General features: G+C 39.2%; 2 protein-coding genes across 2 annotated transcripts; one reads left to right on the top strand and one right to left on the bottom strand.

Annotated features, from left to right (window-relative positions):
• The first annotated feature begins 198 nt into the window (after positions 1 to 198).
• dgat1a (diacylglycerol O-acyltransferase 1a) lies at positions 199 to 15,626 on the top strand. Its single transcript, XM_085262361.1, has 17 exons — positions 199 to 672; positions 2,384 to 2,471; positions 8,375 to 8,415; positions 8,679 to 8,764; positions 9,259 to 9,311; positions 9,703 to 9,808; positions 10,051 to 10,179; positions 10,515 to 10,589; positions 10,852 to 10,955; positions 11,096 to 11,134; positions 11,600 to 11,641; positions 11,792 to 11,836; positions 12,130 to 12,242; positions 12,488 to 12,553; positions 12,736 to 12,823; positions 13,046 to 13,108; positions 13,188 to 15,626. The coding sequence occupies exons 1-17, from the start codon at positions 407 to 409 to the stop codon at positions 13,332 to 13,334; spliced, it is 1,551 nt and encodes a 516-aa protein (XP_085118487.1). The 5' UTR covers positions 199 to 406; the 3' UTR covers positions 13,335 to 15,626.
• A 632-nt stretch (positions 15,627 to 16,258) lies between these two features.
• On the bottom strand, positions 16,259 to 19,969 carry cfap20 (cilia and flagella associated protein 20). The gene is made up of 6 exons (XM_085262936.1): positions 19,595 to 19,969; positions 18,230 to 18,309; positions 17,786 to 17,897; positions 17,503 to 17,691; positions 17,280 to 17,393; positions 16,259 to 17,154 (listed from the first exon to the last, which is right to left on the bottom strand). Exons 1-6 carry the CDS (start codon positions 19,676 to 19,678, stop codon positions 17,149 to 17,151), a joined length of 585 nt encoding a protein of 194 aa, XP_085119062.1. The 5' UTR covers positions 19,679 to 19,969; the 3' UTR covers positions 16,259 to 17,148.
• Positions 19,970 to 21,026: the final 1,057 nt, after the last annotated feature.

A 21,026-nucleotide genomic window follows, 5' to 3' on the forward strand; every position in this document is an offset into this window, starting at 1 on the left:
TACATGTGAGCGACACAGGCAATTATACTTTGTATAATAAATTTTGAGACAGAAATGTTCTTATGCAGTAACTTTTTTTATAAGGAAAAAGTGAGTGTTTGTATCGTAATTGCAAATAACAAAGAAAAAACGGACAGGACACTGTGATTGCTTTATTTTATTTTTTTTCTTTACGAACGGGGGATGTTAGCTGAAAATACAGAACTGGCAACCCTTCTGACAAATGCACCTTGAGCCGTCGTAATGAACCGCCCCTCTCATTACCAGCGCTCACATTGCAGGAAGAAGAACATCCCGCTGCTGTTTGTTCAGCTCCTGTTGTGAAGTTACTGAGGGACAAACGAGCGGCGGGCAGTTTGACCAACAATGTCGAGCAGGTAGAAACAGCGTGACTGAAGCCGCGGAAATGAGCGAAACAGCCGAGACGAGAGGGCCCGTAACCCGCCGGAGGAGAACAACCAGCACCAGCACCAAGCAAACCAAGAGGCAAGACGCAGGGGAGAAACCTCCCCCTTGTTCCGCTAAAGAAAAAGCCGCAGACAAGGTCCAGAAGCATGCGAACAATAACGGCAATGTGGAGAAAGAAATGGGGAAGTCAACACAGCAGCAGCAGCTCGCAAACAGTCCGAAGAAACAGAGGAGTGCGGTAGAAGATATCAACGAAAAGCTCAGGTAACCTTTGACGTTAACGTTCCAGCATTACGTACAGACGTTAACGGTAAATTGTTAGCAGAGGGGTACATCTCATACTCCTCCTCCCCTTTTCATTCATGTGTAATTTAGCCAGAGTCGTTATTCTTCCTCCATTGTTTCCAGTAGCTTAATTGCCGTTTCATGACAGGTTAGCTGGTACTTATTTCTTACAAAGCTGTTCTTGAGCTAGTGGGCATTAAAAAAAAAAAAAGAGTTGCAGAAACCCAAAAGTTGCACTTAATCTTAACATTTCCATAAGCTTTAAATGCCTCCTTTTGAGTTGCCTTCGTTCATCCCCTGTTTTTTTTTTCTGCATTTTCTACATTTCTTTAATAGCCTTGCATGAATGCAATCTGTGAGAGTCTGGCACAGGTCTGGGGAGCTTTTTTATTTCCAGCTTTATAAACAAACTGACATAACTTTCATTGCTTGCTTTTTTTATTAGCTGGAGTTTGCTCTTTTGCCAGGCCAATAATAAATAATTTAAGAAAACAGTCAGCAGATCGATGGAGAGTTTGTCTCAGATGTCTCTAATTTTGAAGCAATATAAAAATGAATAGTAGTAACAGACTTCTTTGGCAGGACACTCACTCACTTGTTGAACAGAGGGTAGCTTTGAGTTTGTATACAGGGTGTGTCAGGAGAACAGGTAGGGTATGACCGACCTTGCTGCAAACAATAGCCCGTGCTTCTACCTATGGGCACCACACCAGCTTCTCAGATCTGCCTACCTATTTAAAGCATGCATTTCTTTAGGTTGAAGCCATGCCTTCTTGATTACCCCATGGAATTTCTACATCCTTGTAATTGGTGTGAAGGCCAGGGTCTTAATACGGCACTTTAATACCCAGTAAAAGGAAGGTGATTTTAATTTGTGGTTAATTTTTATTTTAATTGGATCCCAGCCAGCTGACGTAGGCAAGTGATGTGTTCTTGTGACACATGCTTTGGCGATAGCATGTCTACTGTTTGCATGCATTTCTGCACATTTCTCATGCTGAGTGAGTGTCCTGGCACTATGTTAAAAACCACTTTGGTTTTTCCTCCTTTATTTTTCCATCCTCGTGCCCTCTCTACAGTTTTCCTAACTCGCTGTTATTGCTCCATCTCCTCACCTCTTAACCATTTTCCTCTGACCAGTCTTCTCCTCCTCTGTCCTCGTTCACCCTTTATCACCTATGGCTGTGTAAAAGTTCCTTTATGGTTTCTTGATGAAACGCTTCAGTTTTCTAAAGCATAGATTGGGGGCAGTGCTATGTAAACCTTTTAACTGCAGTGTGTGATTCATCCACGTAAAAGCTGGTATAGAAATTAAATAATTTCCCTCTGATCCTAACTTGAAGTTGATATTAACTTTAATGTCAGATTATACCACATTGTTGTTAAGTGCATTACCACCAAGAAAGTGGTAATCGGTCCATCAAGGAAAATAAGCTAAGTAAAGGAAGTTCAGCATAGCTGGTCCTCAACATGAAGTCACACGTGTGTCATTTTTGAAGGATTTCTCAATGTGTTAATCATAAATGACTCACTCTGAGTTATCGGTGCTTTGTAAGAGTTGTAAAATCAATCCTGTTGCCCTAACTAGATTCCCCCCCTTAGCTTGTGGAGACAGTGAGACAGGAAAGAGTGCTAATCATTTGATTACAGTCTAAAATTTAATGGTGAACGACTGTGTGTTTTTCTGCAGGTGTCACAATCTACAGGAGTCTCTCTTGAGCTCAGCCAGCGGCTACAGCAACTACAGAGGAATCCTCAACTGGTGTGTTGTCATGCTGGTGAGTTAAACCTCATTACATGTCCACGCAGAAATGAAAATGTATGCCACCGTTGCTTCGAAAACTGTAACATTTAGAAAGTTAGACCCCTCATTCACCTAAATCTTACTGGTCTGGACAAGGCTCATGCAAGAAATCTCAAAGAATTACTCTCTAATCTCAACAGCTCATGTATGGTTATTCTTATTCTTTGCCACTTCTCTCTCTCTCTCTCCCACTCACTCACTCAGCCACTCAGCCATCCAAAGTGTATAAAACTCCAAACTACTGCAGCAAAACAAAAGTTCCAGCCCACACAAAGTACACATCCCTCTGGGCTTGCTGTTAGACCTGTTGTTACATTGACTTTTTGTGACACATTAACTTGTTGTGTTGTCTGCAGGAACGCTGATAAATCGACTTTTGTGTTATCTCTCATAACACTTGCAGATTAGCCACATAAGTACTTTTTTCTTTTTCTTTTTTTTTTTTGGTTTTGCTCTGGCCTGGGTTGCCATTTCTTGTAGATATTTCTATATTTTTGATAAGAGGCGTGTTTGTAAGCTACAGTTTAATCTCAGTGAGCTTGTTTGAACTTTCTCATCAAAAGTGAACTTTGTTAGGTGGGCTTATATTACGTGAGGGTCTTTAATTTGCTGCCAAATTGTTTTCCTTTTATTAGTGATTTAGGACAGCGTGGCATCGCAGTGGTTAACACTCTCTCCTCACAGTAAAAGGGTCCTGTCTTTTAAGTTTTTATTTGAGTTTTGTATATTGGGCAAAAAAAATAAATGAGCATCACGCAAAACATGCAACAAAAAAACAAGAGGTTGTGGGATTAGAATCACAGTAAAATAGAAAAAAAGAGGACTTCTTTCTCCTCATATAATGACAGCGAATCTCTTTCAATGGTTAAATGGCACGGTTTCTCCTATCTTGTCTCTCCTATTTCATTTTGGAGTCTTATTGAGTAGGTCATCTGCTCCAAGGTATGTAGATTTTTTTTTTTTTTTAACAGTATTAGTAAACAAAAAAAAGTGTTTACTTTTTTTTTTGTTTGTTTTGTTTTGCTAACTGTCCGTAGGACCTTTCAGACGGTGTTTATCTTTCTTTTAATTCATGTGGGGAAAGCTGCAAAATAACATAAATAAATAAATTAGAACTCTGGAGATCATTCGTGATGATTCTTTCCAAAAAGATTGACTCAAAATGCTTCAGCTCTAACTTTGATCTAACTGGACCCATATCTAATATTGTGGTGATTTCTTTACTGTAAATTTTTAGTGAGCCAACATCCTTAACAGTTATCAGTTCTATGAAAAACTCAATTTTCTATCTGTAGCAGGGACATTTTTATTAGTAATGACAAAGAAATTCCTTCATTCACAATAGCTCACAATGCTTGCTAGTATTGTTATTGTTAATGCTAGCTAGTTATTTGAAAGTAACATTTGCTGAAGCTCCTTTTAAAATAATTCAAATGGTTTGCTACAGTGTATGCAAAGACTAACCATTGTGGCTGCTATACTTTGTAGTGCTACTAGCATTAATAACTAAATTGGCCAACCTGGCTTTCATACAGCAAGATACTTCTGTTGAAGTTGGCTGAATGCAGGCATTTTAGTTAAATATGTCATGTCCCTCTCTGTTGAGGAGACTTCAGGACTGTTAACCTCATTTAGAAACAAGAGCTTCTGCCCCAGTCCAGTGAGGGAAGTGTGGGTGTCTGTCTCCAGAGACAGCCTGCAGTGCCCCAGAGAATCCTGTCAGTTTTAGCCTTATATTAGACATCTAGATTTAAAAATATCCAGTTAGCTGTAATCCACATGAAAGGGAATTTGACTCTAAGTGTGTGTGTGTGTGTGCTTTGCATATCTGTGTGTAGATGTACTTGCATGATTGCTCTGTCTGGATGTATCTATGCAGATTTCTGTATGTGTGTGTGTGTGGGTGGTTCTATGACGGGTTTATTCCCGTTTTTGAAGGTTTAGATTGCCGTTCAGCACATCTTTCACTTTGTGGTCACCACATACCCAACGGATGGTGTTCACTTTAGACATTTTTCAGAGGATGCTTTAGGATCAGGCTGTAAAAATGTAAAGTGGACCCCCAGAGGCTTGAATGTGTGTATATTTAGGAGTTTAGTAAGTTGTGTACTTTGTCCTCGATAACAAGGACCATCAGATAAATTCCTAAAATGTCAGCTGTAGAAGTGCATGCTTCTAGAGATGGGAATATAGATGTATTTTGTGCCCTCCATGATTTTTTGATTTTTTTAATTTTTTTTATTTGTAAGATTTAACACAAAATAACAGGGAAAAACTAAGTTTTTAAGAAAATAGCCCAAAATACTAGTGAGAGAACTCAATATTCTTGGTACTCCATCCTCTGCATTGCTGGCAGGATAAAATACTTCTCATGTTGTGTAATTACTGAGCTGTCATCATCTAGTATCTGAACCCTGGGAACAAAGTCTACATGGGATTTTGAGACTTTTAGAATACCTTTTGTTTATATTTGTCCTCAGCACCTGCATAGATTATTTGTTACCATTTGATTTGTGATCTGATGAAATTGATTCTGAGGTTCATGAAACATTTTTTTAAGCTTTGTTTTAGAATAGTCTTATTTTCTGATTGTTACCTGAGCTGAGCCTGTTGGGCCTGAACACCTCCCTCTGCAACTGGATCCTGGACTTTCTGACCGGAAGGCCTCAGTCAGTACGGATCGGGAACTGCACCACCACACTGAGCACTGGGGCCCCACAAGGCTGTGTGCTCAGTCCTCTGCTGTTCATACTGCTGACTCATGACTGTGTAGCAACACACAGTTCAAATCACATCATTAAGTTCGCTGATGACACGACCGTGGTGGGTCTCATTAGCAAGAACGACGAGTCAGCGTACAGAGAGGAAGTGCAGAGACTAACGGACTGGTGTAAAGACAACAACCTGTCTCTGAAAGTTGACAAGACAAAAGAGATGGTTGTTGACTTTAGGAAGACACGAGGCGACCACTCACCGCTGAGCATCAACGGCTCCTCTGTGGAGATCGTCGACAGCACCAAATTCCTGGGCGTCCACCTGGAGAAGGACCTCGGCTGGTCCCTCAACACCAGCTCCCTGCACAAGAAAGCCCAACAGCGTCTCTTCTTTCTGAGAAGACTGAGAAAGGCTCTGCTTCCACCACCGATCCTGACCACCTTCTATAGAGGAACTATCGAGAGCATCCTGAGCGCTGCATCACTGTCTGGTTTGGGAACTGTGCCATATCGGACCGCAAGACCCTACAGCGGATAGTGGGAACAGCAGAGAAGATCATCGGGGTCTCTCTCCCCTCTATTGAGGACATCTACACCACATGATGCATTTGCAAAGCCACCAGCTTTGTGGCTGATCGGACACACCCCTCTCACACACTCTTCACACTCCTGCCATCTGGAAAAAGGTACCGAAGCATTCGGGCACACACATCCAGACTGTGCAACAGCTTTTTTTTTTTTTTTTTTTTTTCCACAAGCCACCCATCTCCTCAGCAAAAAGGGACTGACTGATAAGCGCAAACACACACACACACACACACACACACACACACACTCACACTCACACTCACACACACACTATCACTTAGCTTAACTCAACTACCTCAAAACATTGAGACTGGACTGACTAATCAACACAAGCGCAAACACACTGACCTACACCACCAAACCATCGTACACACTAACCTGTAAATGCTCTTTTGCACAATATTATTACTGGACTTTTTGCACTAACTTCTGCACTTCCTAATTTTTGCTGCTACACTAAGGAATGTTTACTGTTCCTCCACTACCTCAACTCATCATCACAAAACCTTATTATTATGTTATGTTGTGTTTTTCTATCATTCTGTCACTTTGCTGCTCTTGTTTGCACATTTGCACATGCACTTTGTCTGCTGTCTGATAACAAAAAAAAAGTCTTCCTTAGATAGTTAGGTTTTTTTTTTGTTAATTTATGTTAGGTCAGTCTGTCTTGTCTCTGCTAGCCAGCTAACTAGGCCTCCTTAGTTAGCTAGTTTAGTGTTTTCTGTTAATTTATGTTGTAAATTTATGTTGCATGTAGCACCTTGGTTCCTGGAGGAACGTTGTTTCGCCTCACTGTGTACTGTTAAACTGCATATGGTTGAAGTGACAATAAAGCCAACTTGACTGACCTGATGAATCATGATCCATTTATAGAGACCTCTAAGAGAAGATTGCTCGTTCTGCTGCAGACCCATCTGCTTGGCAAATAGCTGCATACCAGATGTTGGTTTTAAGGTGTCCCCCTTCTCCAAAATCAGACCTGTTCATTTTCAATTGGAAAACTTCATTAGCTACTAACAAGGCACAGATGGCTGCGACCAGTTCTTCTTCATCTTTGTTATATGGTTTAAGACACAGTATTGAGCTTGTTGGTCATAGATATGGGAAGAGTACCTGAGACTTGGAATGGTTCATTGCATTGTTCCAAGTGATTTGCAGACAAGTAAACCATGTAAATAGTTTATATGGCCACAGGCTGACAAGGTCAGTGCACTGTGACGTAAAGCCTGTTTTAAGATTTGATCTTTGTTCTCACCTGTTTTCTCAGGGCATCTTTGCCAGAGGCCAGGTTCAGTGAACATCAGTGGCTTCTTTCATTGTTAAAATTACTATCCACCAGATCAGAGAGAGGGATGTTCATTTTGCATTATAGATTGTTCAAAGAAAGTACAAGTGGATAGAAGTAATATTTTGATTTAATAGTTCTATAGTGTAGTTTGATAGCTGTATATTATGTGACGAAAAAAATTTATTATTAATAGCATTTCATTTTCTAGAACATTACAAATGATAACAAACATAACATACACTATAGTAAAGTAGCTTTTGGACATATTAACCTTTTTCCTTCACCCTTCCCAGAGCGCAGAGATTTTGCCCCTGTACCCAGCCCTTACTGTTACTTCAGCCTCCCTAGAACCCTATGACCCTCTGATCCTACGACTTATAATATCCTGTGCTGAAAACTGACGTCCCATCAGTATTTTAATGGTGTGCATAGAAAGGGCAAACAGTAACAATGAAAAACACTGCAGTGGAAACAAGTAGGCCTTGTTTCCACTGCAGGAAAAAGGCAAATCTTTGAAAATCTTCAATGTTGCAATATTCTCTACAAAACGTTGCTACAGTAAATGTGTGACATGCTACAGTGGCCTCCTCTGTGCTGAAGGTTACTAAAGTAAAGGTTACTGGTTTGGACTACAGACAAAACCACATTGCTGCCGGGGTTTGGCAAGCTGGTGGGGATATTCACTGCAGCATGACCCCATTAAGTGTCATACACCAAATGTCCTCATTATCTTAACTAGCTTAAGTGACTAATATAAAAATGAACTAGAACTGTACAGATCCCATATATAATGTTGCTTCTTTAAATTGTGCAAAGTCTAGCGTTATCTTAGACTCTCTGATAGCCCCGATGGCTGAGATGAAGCTGGACTCTGAACTTAAATATACAATTTAATAATAAACTTGTTTTGCTCGACACTTTCTATCAGAGTGCACTTCAGCAGGGTGTCAATGTGAACAGCAGGAACATGTGGCTAAATTTAGCTGAGGATCTAATCTATTTATAACTCAGCAGCTAACATTTTTATTTCTAATATCCTCCTCCTTAATAAATTCCAGCATAAGAATAAATGTGTTTTGTTTTGTTTGTTTTTCATCAAATTTGAATAGCAACAGTTTCAATGTGTATAAACAAACGGTTACATCTGCACGTTGAAGATTCAGACAAGTGTTTTGTTTTTGGGGTTTTTTGCAGCTTTTTAATGAAGAACAACTTTGAAAAATATGCTTTGAAATATTTCTATAGTACGAGTCATGTTAATATTGTGTCCTCTTGCATCTTTCTCAGGTGCTGAGTAATGCACGACTTTTCTTAGAGAACATCATAAAGTGAGTATGCACCTATATTTATGTAGCTGTTATTGGGGGGTTTTAATCAACAAGAGCTTACGTATTGAGAACTGCTTCACGTCCAGAACAACTTGAACTGTTGCTGCAGTACAGATGTTCTAAGGCATGAGCTTGTTCCAGGTCTTAGGTTATGAAGCTTATTTCCTCTTGTTCCACATCAGCTTGGACAGGCTCCAGCCTTTTGCATCACTTTAAGAGATGACTTCCTATAGCTGTAAAATATATTTCTGTTCCTTCTTCAGGTATGGCATCTTGGTAGACCCTATCCAAGTAGTGTCCCTCTTCTTAAAGGACCCCTACAGCTGGCCAGCAGCATGCCTAATCATTGGTACGGAGCCTTAATTTTACTGCACACGGTTATTGAGTTACAACTTTGTGTTTATTTGTGACTTTAGGATTGAGATGATAAAATTCACAAACATGGTTTGTAGTTGTATTGCTGTGTAGTGGTTATTAACAGCTTCTTTAAGTACAAAAGATGTAAATGGATCCAGAGTAATTAAGTTTTTCAGTGGCTCATATGTGCAATGTTGCCACATAGAAGTGCAGTTCATGTGAGCCTCTGTGTATAATATATTTTGCTGGTGATTGTTCAGATTTTATTTACTTGGATACAGTTGATTCTTGATGCAGTCTGTGTTTTACAACACAGGTAATCAGTACTAGGGTGAAAGCAGAACTTAAAACAAAGGTCATATTTGAATGTTCTTCAAATTCTCTTTTGAAGTTCGTGACTGAAATAAACAGAGTAATGATTGATTTTGATTTTTATGGCATAGCATCTCATAGAGTTTGAGTACTGTTTTTGTTTTTGTGTTTTAGTGTCCAATGTGTTCATATTAGCAGCCTTGTACATAGAGCGGCGTCTGGCTGTGGTAAGTCCCTACACGAATATGATGTGTTTTTCTGTGTTGGATTAAATTTTCATTTAACTTGTGATGCTCAGTTCTTCGTCTGGGACTCTTCGACCTCAGTAAGCTTATTTGTTGATGTGATAACACTGTTTTCTTACAGTACAAAGAAAGTGGATTTGATTAGAAGGTTGTCGTTCTGTGATCTCCCATGTGTGCTTGAAACAGGTGCTTTTCAGTTGCCGAAGTCTTCAAAGTAAATTCAACATCACAGCGCCACCTCTTTTTATACCTGCTCTTAAATCCGATAAGAACACTGAAGCTGATCCAGATTAGATAGCACAGTTCCTTAAGAGAAAAAATACTGAAAGTATTAATAAAATATTGCTTACTTTTTGTCCTTTATTCTTTCTAGGGCACAATCTCCGAAACTACAGGGCTGATTCTTCACTTGTTTAATCTGACATCCTTGTTAATCTTTCCTTCAGCCTCAGTACTCACTGTGACCTCCATCACACCAGGTACATGATTTTTTTTTTTTTTTCTTATGCTTTATTCTTTTTTACACAAGAGTGGGTCTTCTGTTTAGAAAATTAGAACAAATGAGAGCAATAATGTCAAGTACTTTAAGGTGAATATGAGTGAGCCAGTGAGTCAATCTGTACACATACCCAGCTATGCTTGGTTCATTATTTATTTATTATGTACCATGTCATCTATTGCACACTGCTAGTGACTCGTACATTGTGTGTGTCTGTGTCAGTGGGTGGTGTGCTCTCCTTAGGCACCTACACAGTGCTGTTTCTCAAGCTGTACTCCTACATGGACTCCAACAAGTGGTGCAGAGAAATCAGACAAGCCAAAGCTAAAAGAATGACACGATCATATTCGTGTAAGTATATTAGCATAGGAACTGCTGGGCCGTTGAATCATTGTGACTAAGGTCAACAAAACGACTCGTATCTGTGAATGAATTCAGTAGATGATTCATACCTGCAGAGATTTGTTGCACTGTTTTGCTTATACTGCCATCTAGTGGTGGCATAGTAACATGTGCAACTCTTTCATAGAATAGCTGGCGCTATTTCAATTGACCGTGGATGAAAGCTGGATCTGCATCTGTAGCTATATTACTGTGGATTCATTTTAATACACCATAATGAATAAAATAAAATTGAATGATGCTTGAAATTCTAATTGTTGTGCCTATTCATCTGCCACATTCAGGTCCAATTGTGGCACAGTCCAACGGGTCAGCGGTTAACACCAATGTCTCCTACCCAGGCAACCTCACACACAGAGGTAACAGACTGCACAGTTAGTGCAGATGGACATTGCTACCAACAACAATGAGAAAGAAAATTAGTGGGTCAAAATATTTGCTGTGTAAATATTAACTTGTTAAAGTAGGGGCTGAGGAGTATCTCTTTGTATAGCCAGTAAATGTCGTTTCTCACAAGGTCTTATTAATTTTTTTTAAAACATTCCAGTATCAAAGTCAGAAAGTGTAGGATCAAGTCATTAATGTGACACATTGATGTGACCTGTTTGTGTTTGTCTTTAGACATGTACTACTTCATCTTTGCACCAACTCTCTGCTACCAGCTCAACTTCCCACGGTCTCCACGGATACGCAAAAGGTTTCTGATCAGAAGACTTTTTGAAATGGTGAGAGGAAACGATCAGAAACGGTCCCAAAATTTTAGTTGGTGACCTAATTATAATGACAGAAAATGAATCGCAATCACAAACGAGGAGATGAATGTGTGAATGTTTTGTTTAAATCTTAACGTGTTCTTTTCTTCCAGCTTTTCCTCATGCAGTTGTTGGTGGGATTAATACAGCAGGTATGTAGAATATTTACAGACACTTGGCAAGCATGCTGATCATACACTGTATGCATGCATTAAATAACTGATCAGTCAAGTGTGATTTAAATCGGGGGTGTCGTGAAATAACAATGGTCTTTGCTCACTTTTCTGATGCTACAGTTACTTCTTTCACACACCAGCAGATTCTTGCATCAAATTTACAAAGTTGGCATGCCCCGTATAGCCGTTACCATTCTGCTTCTACTCCATTACCACATGCTGAAACCTTGGAGCCGGAAAATGCTGCCTGCAATAAATATATTTAGATTTGACTTATAGTTTGTTTTCTGTAGCTGAATATTGTTTATCTGTCATTCTCTTACATTGTTTAGTGAAAATCTGAAATTGTGATATGCCTAGTTCGAACACATTTCTTCTTTGAGTATATTGTGGAAAAGCAGCAAAAAAAAAAAAACCCTAACCTAAGTCTGTGTCTTCCAGTGGATGGTCCCAAGTGTTCAGAACTCAATGAAACCGTTCCAGGTGTGTATAAACATAGAGACACTCACTGCATCACTTACAATGGCTCCAATAAGGCAAGAGTCAAAAATATTTGCCTGAAACTGGAGCGGTCTTATAAAGAAAAGGTATCTTTTTTTTTTTTTTTTTTTTTTTTTATATTACTTCTTAAAGGAAATGGACTTTTCTAGGATGGTGGAGCGGCTGCTGAAACTAGCTGTGAGTATCTAGACTGCACATCAGAGACTTTATCAGTGATCTGTTATTAGTATTAGTGATCTAAATTAAACACTCAAATTAATTCCTTTATTCTGGTATTGTCGTTTTTTGTTTGTTTGTTTTTTTTGTTTTTTGTATTATTTTAACATTTTTAAAGTGAAATTTATTCTGTGCTCATCTCAAAAGAGGTCTCAAGAGTTACATTTGTTAGTCAACAGTAGTTCAACCTTACCAACCTAGACACCTTTTCCTCTCTCCTTTTCTAATCCTCCCCCCTGGCTGCCTCCTCCCAGGTTCCTAACCATCTAATATGGTTAATATTCTTCTATTGGTTTTTCCATTCCTCTCTGAACTTTGTGGCAGAGCTCCTGCAGTTTGGAGATCGGGAGTTCTACAGGGACTGGTGGTGAGTCGTCAAGCATACATTTTCTGTGTGACTCATCTTTCATTTATTTATTTATTTTTTTGCTTCTTCCATTTTTCTGTTACTTTAATATGATGTTGTGCAGTCTGTCAGATGTAGAAGTGATGGTGTTTCCAAATGCAACAGATGATGTATCACATAGGTTTCAAAGAGTGTTTTCCTAGAAATATTGATTCAAATCGCACTGCAGTTTTGACATCAGTTCCTTAAACTGCTCTTGATTTCAGGAACTCTGAGACTGTCACATACTTCTGGGCCAACTGGAACATCCCAGTGCACAAGTGGTGCCTGAGGTGAGCAGCAAACTCTGTAATGACAAGTATTTATTTATTTATTTATTTATTTATTTATTTATTTAAAATCAGTATTGCCACATGGTTTGATTGGCTTTAGTCTCATTAATAGTGCATATATAGTTAGACCCAGATATAAAAAGAAAGACCAGGAGTCATTTGTCTGTTTCCCTGTTTTGCAGACATTTCTATAAGCCAATGTTGAGGAAGGGGGTGAACAAATTTCTGGCTCAAACTGCTGTTTTTCTGGCTTCTGCCTTTTTCCATGAGGTAACTGAGCAACATTTAGCCTCAAACACCTTTGATGGCTGTTTTTACTTCTGTATGTGAAGCAGACTGTTTTTACTAAATGTTTTATTCCTACATGAGGGCAGAAATTCAGAGGTTCCTGGTGCATGCACAGAAACTGAAAGAAGAGTTGCTAGCTTACAGCATCACTGTTATAAATGCAACTGCTGAGTTCTAAAAAAGGGAATCTGTTTCTTTCCTCAGTACCTGGTGAGCGTTCCTCTCAAGATGTTTAGACTGTGGGCATTCATGGGAATGATGGCTCAGGTAAGGCCCTATATTTATTCATTTCATTATATACTGAGGCATACACATGCATTCACCTCTGACCTTTTAAACCCTTCAGGTTCCTCTGGCTTTGTTCGTAAGTCGCTTCCTGAACGGAAATTACGGCAACGCGGCCGTGTGGATCTCACTCATAATTGGACAGCCCATCGCCGTGTTGATGTACGTCCATGACTACTATGTCATTCATTACGGGAGCACTACATAACACAGGACAGACACCCACACACTAGTCTGTGAAACACGGCAATGAGGTATTATAGAGCAGGTTCGAGGGAATCCATGGCAAGCTGATGTTTATGAAGCTGTTGAAGCTTTGGCACGAAAGTTGTGACTTTTTGCACATTAGAAAACCATCAGGAAATGATTTTGGATATTTAGGAGTCTTGTCTAGTCTCACACTGCACCCCTGTCAGCCTCCAACTGTGCAATCCACTGTACGAAAACAAATATATGGTGCTAGTGGTTTAATCTACCGTTCATTGGCTCAAAGGTTAGACTTCTTTGGGGGTTGGGGACTCCTCTGCTTTAATACATTCATCTTAAAAGTGGGAAGACTAATAAAAACCACACGCTCCTCCGCTCAGTGAATGTTTAAGAATGCACATACCAGCAGGTGCAACAAGTGTGAACCACTGCCAACTGTGCACAAGCTACAGCCTGTATCCAGGATCCTTCTTCCAGAGAAACTATATGAAAATGGGGATTCTATATCAGGGGCTGAGGAGCATCTTTGTATATCCAGAGGCAACACTTTTAAATGTTAAAGCCAGTAAACTTCTACAAGCTAAAGCCTGACATCCTGGTCAACCACTTAAGAATCTCCATGGCTTGACATAGACCAGACTGACTTTTGCATGTATCCTTGGATGCAATATAACTTCCAGTATTACGGACGGTATATTTAAAAATGACATTGAAAATGTCCAAAGGTAAAAAACTGAAGGAAACAAGGATTCCTCTCCAAAAAGACTGAGCACCAGGACGTTGATGTGGATTTCTTTGTACAGTTGTATGTCAAACAAAATCAATGCAAGCTTTGAGCGGAAGAGCACGTGCTGCCGGCTTACTTGCCTTGGCTTTATCATCATCTTGTGTCTGCACTGCCTTTGATTTGTCGAGTTTATTTTATAGTTTTGCAGTATTGTATTTGCTGGATGTTTGTGCCATCTTGAAATCACATGTGGTATTTTGTGTTTAAACTAATGATTTAAGTGTTTGATTTGCCAGATTAAACCAATGAATGTTTTTTGCACTTGAGATGCATGCAGTTAACTGAAGCAATAGATTTCAATGGATGCATTATTTTAAGTTGTATCAATCATGTAAAGAAAACAAATTTGTGCTGAGATTTCTGTTCTGTAATCTGCTTGTTGACGTTGCTGTTAAAAGGGGAAAACTGAAACTGCGTTAATTTAAAGAAGGCAGTTGAAACAGCCTGATCACGTTGGATGATTTACAGTATTTGTTGAGTCCATTTCTTTGATCTAGATGTTGTCAGAACATGACACTACTGCCAGTGTGGATAACATACCATAAATTGATGTAGGAAGATGTTCTTATTTTATCAATCTTTGAAAGATAAGTGACAGCCTTTTGTTTAAAAATAGTTGCATTCTTTCCTTTTTGATCATAATTCAGGGAAAAACTGTCCTTGAGCACCAGTAATAGAACTGAGTGTTGGCATTCCTTACTGAATACTAAGTGCCTGCTGTAAAAAGGAGGGGAAAATGCTTGCATTTAAACTGAAGAAAAATGCTGTTAGATTTGATGCCAAATACTTGTAATATAATCCAAAATGTAGGAAAGGTAGTTTAACTTTTATCTATGTAGCAAGTGGGCTTCTTTGTATGGTATGGTGATTTGTGCGGGAGCCTAAGATTTACTGCACTAAGCTCAAACTGAAATATTTTACCAAATCTCAGTTTTAAAGCTATAATTTTTCTTTTCCTGAAAACACAAAAGTAAAGCATCATTCTGATCACTTTATTAGTATTTCATTGCACAAATGACACTTTTTGTCTGACCCACTTTCATCTGCAAATGTGACCCAGTTCTGAATTTTGTCAGATGTGAGATACGGTTATTGTGTGACACCAGAGTTAACATCTGAGTAGAGTTTTTTTTTTTTTTTTTGTTTGTTTTTTTTTTTTCTCCCCTAAAAACTAGTTTCTACATTTACAAACCATGTATCTAAATGACATGAGCTTGCTGAGGAAAAACAGAAAATGCATACTTCAGTACAATCTAGAAAGAGGCGTCCAAAGCAGTTCAAAGGTGTTTCTTCAATATTAGTTAATGTTGAGGTGTGTGTTTTGTTTTGTTTTTGATGCAATATGTAAAAATGAATATATTGCTAGTTTTGCTCATGTGTACAGAAATTCAAAGTGAAGAGAAAGATTATCTTGGAAAGGCAACTGTCACTGAAAGCGTGTGGTGTTTGATTTAAAAAAAAAAAACAACAAAAAAAAAACATTTATATGGTTATTGGACTTGTCTGTGTTTCATTAACTCTTTTCCCCCATTTGGTGACCTCCCCTGAGTTTTGACACCACAGTACATATCTGTGAAGATGTGGTTTGTTGGCTATTTGAATAGCTTCCAGGCAAAGACCACCCTCACAAACTTCTGATGCAAACCCATTTTGTTCTATAAGCAGGCCTGAAATATGGCAGAAATGAAAAGGGCTTCTAGGCCAACTTCTAGTAGGTTTTCAGTTGGTAAAGACTTAAACAAGTAGTGTGCCTCCTTCGGTTTTTGACAAATAAGATGATTATCCTAAATCCTGTACTTAATGTTATAGCACATCAAAAGCAGTTGTGGTAATCATTCTTTATAAACTTAAAAGCAAGCAGCATTATTAGCAGAGACCCTGTGATGCTGTCTTTTGATCCATCCATCCATTGCACTTGATTCGTTTGTTTACGGGTTTTCGTTTCCCTTATACTAGTTCCGGGTGAACCCCTCCCCGCTTAATTTGAGGAAATAATTATTGTATGAATCTTTATAAAAAATATGTGTGTGTGTGTGTGTGTGTGTGTACACATACACATATATTCATTGTATTTTGTGTAGCCAGGGAACCGATCCATAAACAACTCGGTTGAGGTGGTAACAGAAAACCTGAAGATATTTTTTTTCCCAAAACACTTTATTACAACCTGGTAATAAACAGCATAGGTAATAAATACACCTGAATAAAACACAGAAGAAGCAAAATGAAGCAGATCAAGCAGAAAAAGCCTGCCTAAAACAAACAGACTAGCGCTTGATAATGTTCACATAAAGGCTTTTATCTAAGCACACATTCTGTTTTTATAGATATTTATTTTGTGAAGAAACCACCGGTAGGCATTTAATACAAAATCTAATATTGTAATTATTAATATTGTAAATGAACAGGTGTGGTTAAGGAATTGGGCTAGAAGTAGTTAGCCTAATCAAAATAAATGTCACAATCATCACAGCATCTAAACATATTTCTATAATAGAGAGCCAAATCTGAGAAACCTTTTAGCAAATATAAAACTACTGCCATGTAAAATAACAGGATTAAAATCAGATACAAGCAAGTGTCAGGATCTTATTTGTTTAAAGGACCAGAGGTAAAGATCATATTTTGTTCTTGTCAAGTGTTATAGCTTTAATAGCAACAATGATTCATTGAAACTAAGTCTTTCTGCTGATATTCATACCTCTAGTACAAGAAAGAAAAAATAAAGGGATTCTGCATTGTGTCAGAAGGAAATATAGATGAGGGCATAAGGTGGTCAACATTCATAAATATTGTTTAGAATGCACAGGATGGTGGCAAACTGGAAAAACCCCAGAATAATGGACATGGTGGACTTTTATTATTTATTCAATTATCTTTTTACAGCAGTGCAAGGAAACATCAGACCAGACTTGAATGTGCAGAGACTCACGAAAAAGTCAAAACTAAATGTCTCACTGAATCTGCATAATGTTGTCACAACTAAAACTCCAAGTCACATCGGGGGGGCTGCACACCGCAAGAAGCTCTACTGCTGCAAGACACAGACAGACAAGTGTTGAACTTCTACACAACATTTTTACAGACTGAGAGCTGAAATGGTAACTTTTTAAATGTAACACTGTATTAGCGTTCACGTATATGGAGAGATGTACTAACCTTGGCCTTCTGATTCTGGACAGGCAGGTAGAGTTTAAACTCAGCTGGAAGCTCATCCTCAGAGTACAGTCTGTCGGAGAAATACACCCTCCTTATCCGACAGTTAGCATGAATCTGAGGGGGGAAACAGAGCAGATGTTAAAAAGAGAAAAAGGAATATTGTGCCAAATTCTTACTATAGAGAAACAGGAAAGACTCAGAGGTTCCTCATGTGTGCACTAACCTGTACACGTAGCGTCTCTGTGTAATTGGTTCCATAAGCCCTCCTGGTGAAGTCGGACAGGTTGAACTGAATCTGGTTCCAGCCGTCATCGAGCCTCATGGGCATGGTGCAGATGAAGGGCTTCACCCTCGTCGTGCTCTGATAGTTACTCGCTCGAAACCGCCGGCGAACGTTTTTATCGTCCAGAACCTGAGAGGGAGATTTGAGACACACGTAGCACCAGGTCTATGGTAGATTCCCAGACTGTATGTTAGCCAATCACAAAGCATTTAAATGTCTCTACCTGGACCTCAAAGGTGAAATACTTCTTGAGGTTCTTAATGATCATGACCAAAAAGGGAAGTTTGATCCCCAGGGTCTTCTTGGGGTCTGCAGGGCATGTTATGTAGGTGGTGCTGTAGGGAGGACAGAGTTGATGAAGCTAGGATGGGCGAGACTTAAATAACAGATTTATTTCAGTTATTTAACACGACAAAAATATTAAAGAAAGTAAATCTAATTACTATGCCTAGCATCTACATGATACATTAATGTACACATACTTCAAACAGAACACAAAGACATATTATGAAAAAAGAATATCATGTTAAATATGCCAGGACTGTAATAGTGTATATAATTATATAATTGTGTATATTATTATAATTTTCAGTTTACATATCCTGTACATATCGTAGAACTGAAAGTAAAGTTGACCTTTGATTAATAAATAAACAGACAAACTCACCTGACATTTGTTCCCTCAATCTCCAGCACATTCGAATGTATGTCATTGTCCGTGACTCTCTTTATGTGACCGTTCCTCACCTGTGAAAACCCAGAAATAGATTTGTTCCCTTATTTTCAATGGAGAAATTAGAATGTTTCCCAGAGCGTTTAGAGTGCTGTATGGCGTACCAACTGTAAACCCCCCTGAATCAGATGTGGGATATCGAAGCAAAACTAATGAATGAAGAAGGCATGTCTCATATCTAAAGTCAGATTCATCAACCAGGGATTGGGACTGCCAGGACCCCCACCCCTGATCGCTGCCCAATCCACAAAGCACTGAACCTAATACTTGCTTTTCAAGCTTTGAGTTTTTCTATCCAACTATCGCTAAGTCCTTGCAGATAGGGGGTCATCTCACTGTTGGGGTTTTCTCTGCATTACTGTAGGTACCTTACATTATAATTCGAGGCACCTCAAGTCAACTGTTGTTGTTATTTGGTGCTATATAAAATTGAATTGAAATGAATTACAGACGTTTGGAGACACCACTGGGTGGTGCCGCCCGACCTCCGGGTTAGAGATCAGTTGTTGCTTCAGAGGAGTTCAAATATCTCTGGATCTTGCTTATGGGAAAGGAGAGACAGGAGACTGACAGATGGAGTGGTGTGGCGTGTGCAATGATGCAGACCGTGAAGAGAGAGCTTAGCATTAAGGGAAACTGTCAATTTACCAGTCGCTCAAGAGAATAGAATCGCGGATACAAGCAGCAGAAATATTCCCTCAGAGCTAGGGTGAGGAGCTCAGACACGCTGGAGAGATTATGTCTCTTGGGTGAGTTTGGGAACGCCTCCGTGTACGCCCGGACAAGGTGATGGGGAATGCAAAGTCTGAGTCTATCTACTTACAGTGCCTTCTTGCAACCTGGACTTGGATACGCGGCAGAAAATGAATGGATGGATGGATGGATATCTCATGTCTCAGATCATTTGTCACCACTGCATAGATGGCCATGCAGAGAGGACTGCAAAGCTCATACTTGAATATCTGACCAGTAACAACTCCTGTTTAGCACATTAGCCCGTAAAACCGTGTGAATGGTACCAATGACTCAATCAAGCGAATGTAACTTCAATTACTGATGTGTGACTCAGGTTAGCAACTTAGCAGCACTGCCTCCATGGCTACCCTGTATCATGTTGCTTCTACAAGTAATCAACAAGAACTGCGCGTCGTGAATTTAAAGTGCATCTAGAAAACGTCCACAGCCATAAAACAGTGCGAAGTTTAAAAGCGACGTGAGTGCACATGATGCTAGCCAGTTTTAGCCCCGCTCGCTAAGCCAACATACAGCTCCCTGCTTCCGTTCTGAGCGGCTGCTTACCTTTTTGTCCCATATCTGAAGAGGTTTGCTGCCGATACTATATAAAATAGACAAAAAACCGCTCTGGAATGTGTTTTTAAACATCTTCTTTGGGCTCAGCAGACAATCAATGTGCACATACTGTAACCGCTTCTAACTAAAGCTATACGTTTGTTTACAGGTTTAATTTCCGCCTCCAACTTTTCTGGTTCCGTGTGCTAGAATATAAACCGTTCCGCCAACAGAAACTACCACGTTGTCACTCAGAAGAAAAATGAGAAATCCGTTTCACTGAGTGGTCGAATATTCCCACACGGTGTGAAAACAGAAAGAAGGCAGCGGATGTCTCGTTTTTATTTTGGTGTTGCTGGGGAACGAAAATCATCTGACGTTGTTCATGCCGGTTAATAAATGCTGACGCTTCTCGGTCGCCGTGGTAACAGTGTAAGCTTAAAGCACAAGTGTTTAACATAATGTCGTCTAGAAGTCGCCGAAATAACCAAAACAGCTTTCACGCTTGATGATTTTTATTTCAGTTACTGAATGCATGATATAATAAAAACTCCCTAATCATAAACTAATTCAAAATATCTTGAGCTGCCCGATTCTCACCGCCTGCAGCCAGATCCATATGCGCGTCTCCAAAGAATTTTAAGACTTCTCTTTAGTTTAGAGAGATGAGCTTTCACACATAGCTTCCGTAACCAAGTAGGGCCGCACAGCTCTGATCCTCCATTACAGCTGTCAGGATATTACCTGTACAGTTCCTGTAGAGGGATGATGCAGCATTAAACAAGGCACCCTTGATCTACTGGAGTTTCCTATGGTCTGTAGAGGTGGGAGGATCCATCCAAATATTAATAGTTTCAATACCAACTAAATATTGGCATCAGAATGACACTAGCACAATGGGACTGATACTTTGCTTTAATCATCTTAAGTTCAGTATGTAGCCCACCTAATTATAAAAGTATACCTCTATGCACTATGAAAAAATGTATGAACCTTTTTGTCATGTCTTTGTCTTAAATCTGTTTTATTTATAGCCTGTAGCACATTGAAACAACAGAAGTTGACCCAAAGTGCTTTAAAGACAAGTCTAAGACCCCCCAAAACCCCTGTTTCAAAATACACGAAAAGCTGAAAGGTGTGTTTAGCTGTGTTAACTCATCACTCATCACATCATTAAAATGTGTTCAGGAATTGCAAATTCAAATTGATTTATCTCATAAACGCTCTCCCCTAAATAAACCGACTTTATGGGTTGAAAGTATTGGTATCAGCAATACTAACCTTGTATTTACTTGGTATCGGATTTATTCCTAAACTTGCTGTGTCACACAGCAATAATGGTCTTTCTTTCACTTTCTTTTCTTTTCTTTCTGAATGTTTTTTTGTTTTGTTTTGTTTTTGGTGCATCAGAATTTACTCAGGTACAGTACCAGTCACAGCG

The sequence above is a fragment of the Mchenga conophoros genome, linkage group LG22, assembly GCF_057382185.1.
Source record: "Mchenga conophoros isolate Kocher_MC1m ecotype Shallow Benthic linkage group LG22, M_conophoros_male_GT1.1, whole genome shotgun sequence".
Classification (NCBI taxonomy): Eukaryota; Metazoa; Chordata; class Actinopteri; order Cichliformes; family Cichlidae; genus Mchenga; species Mchenga conophoros.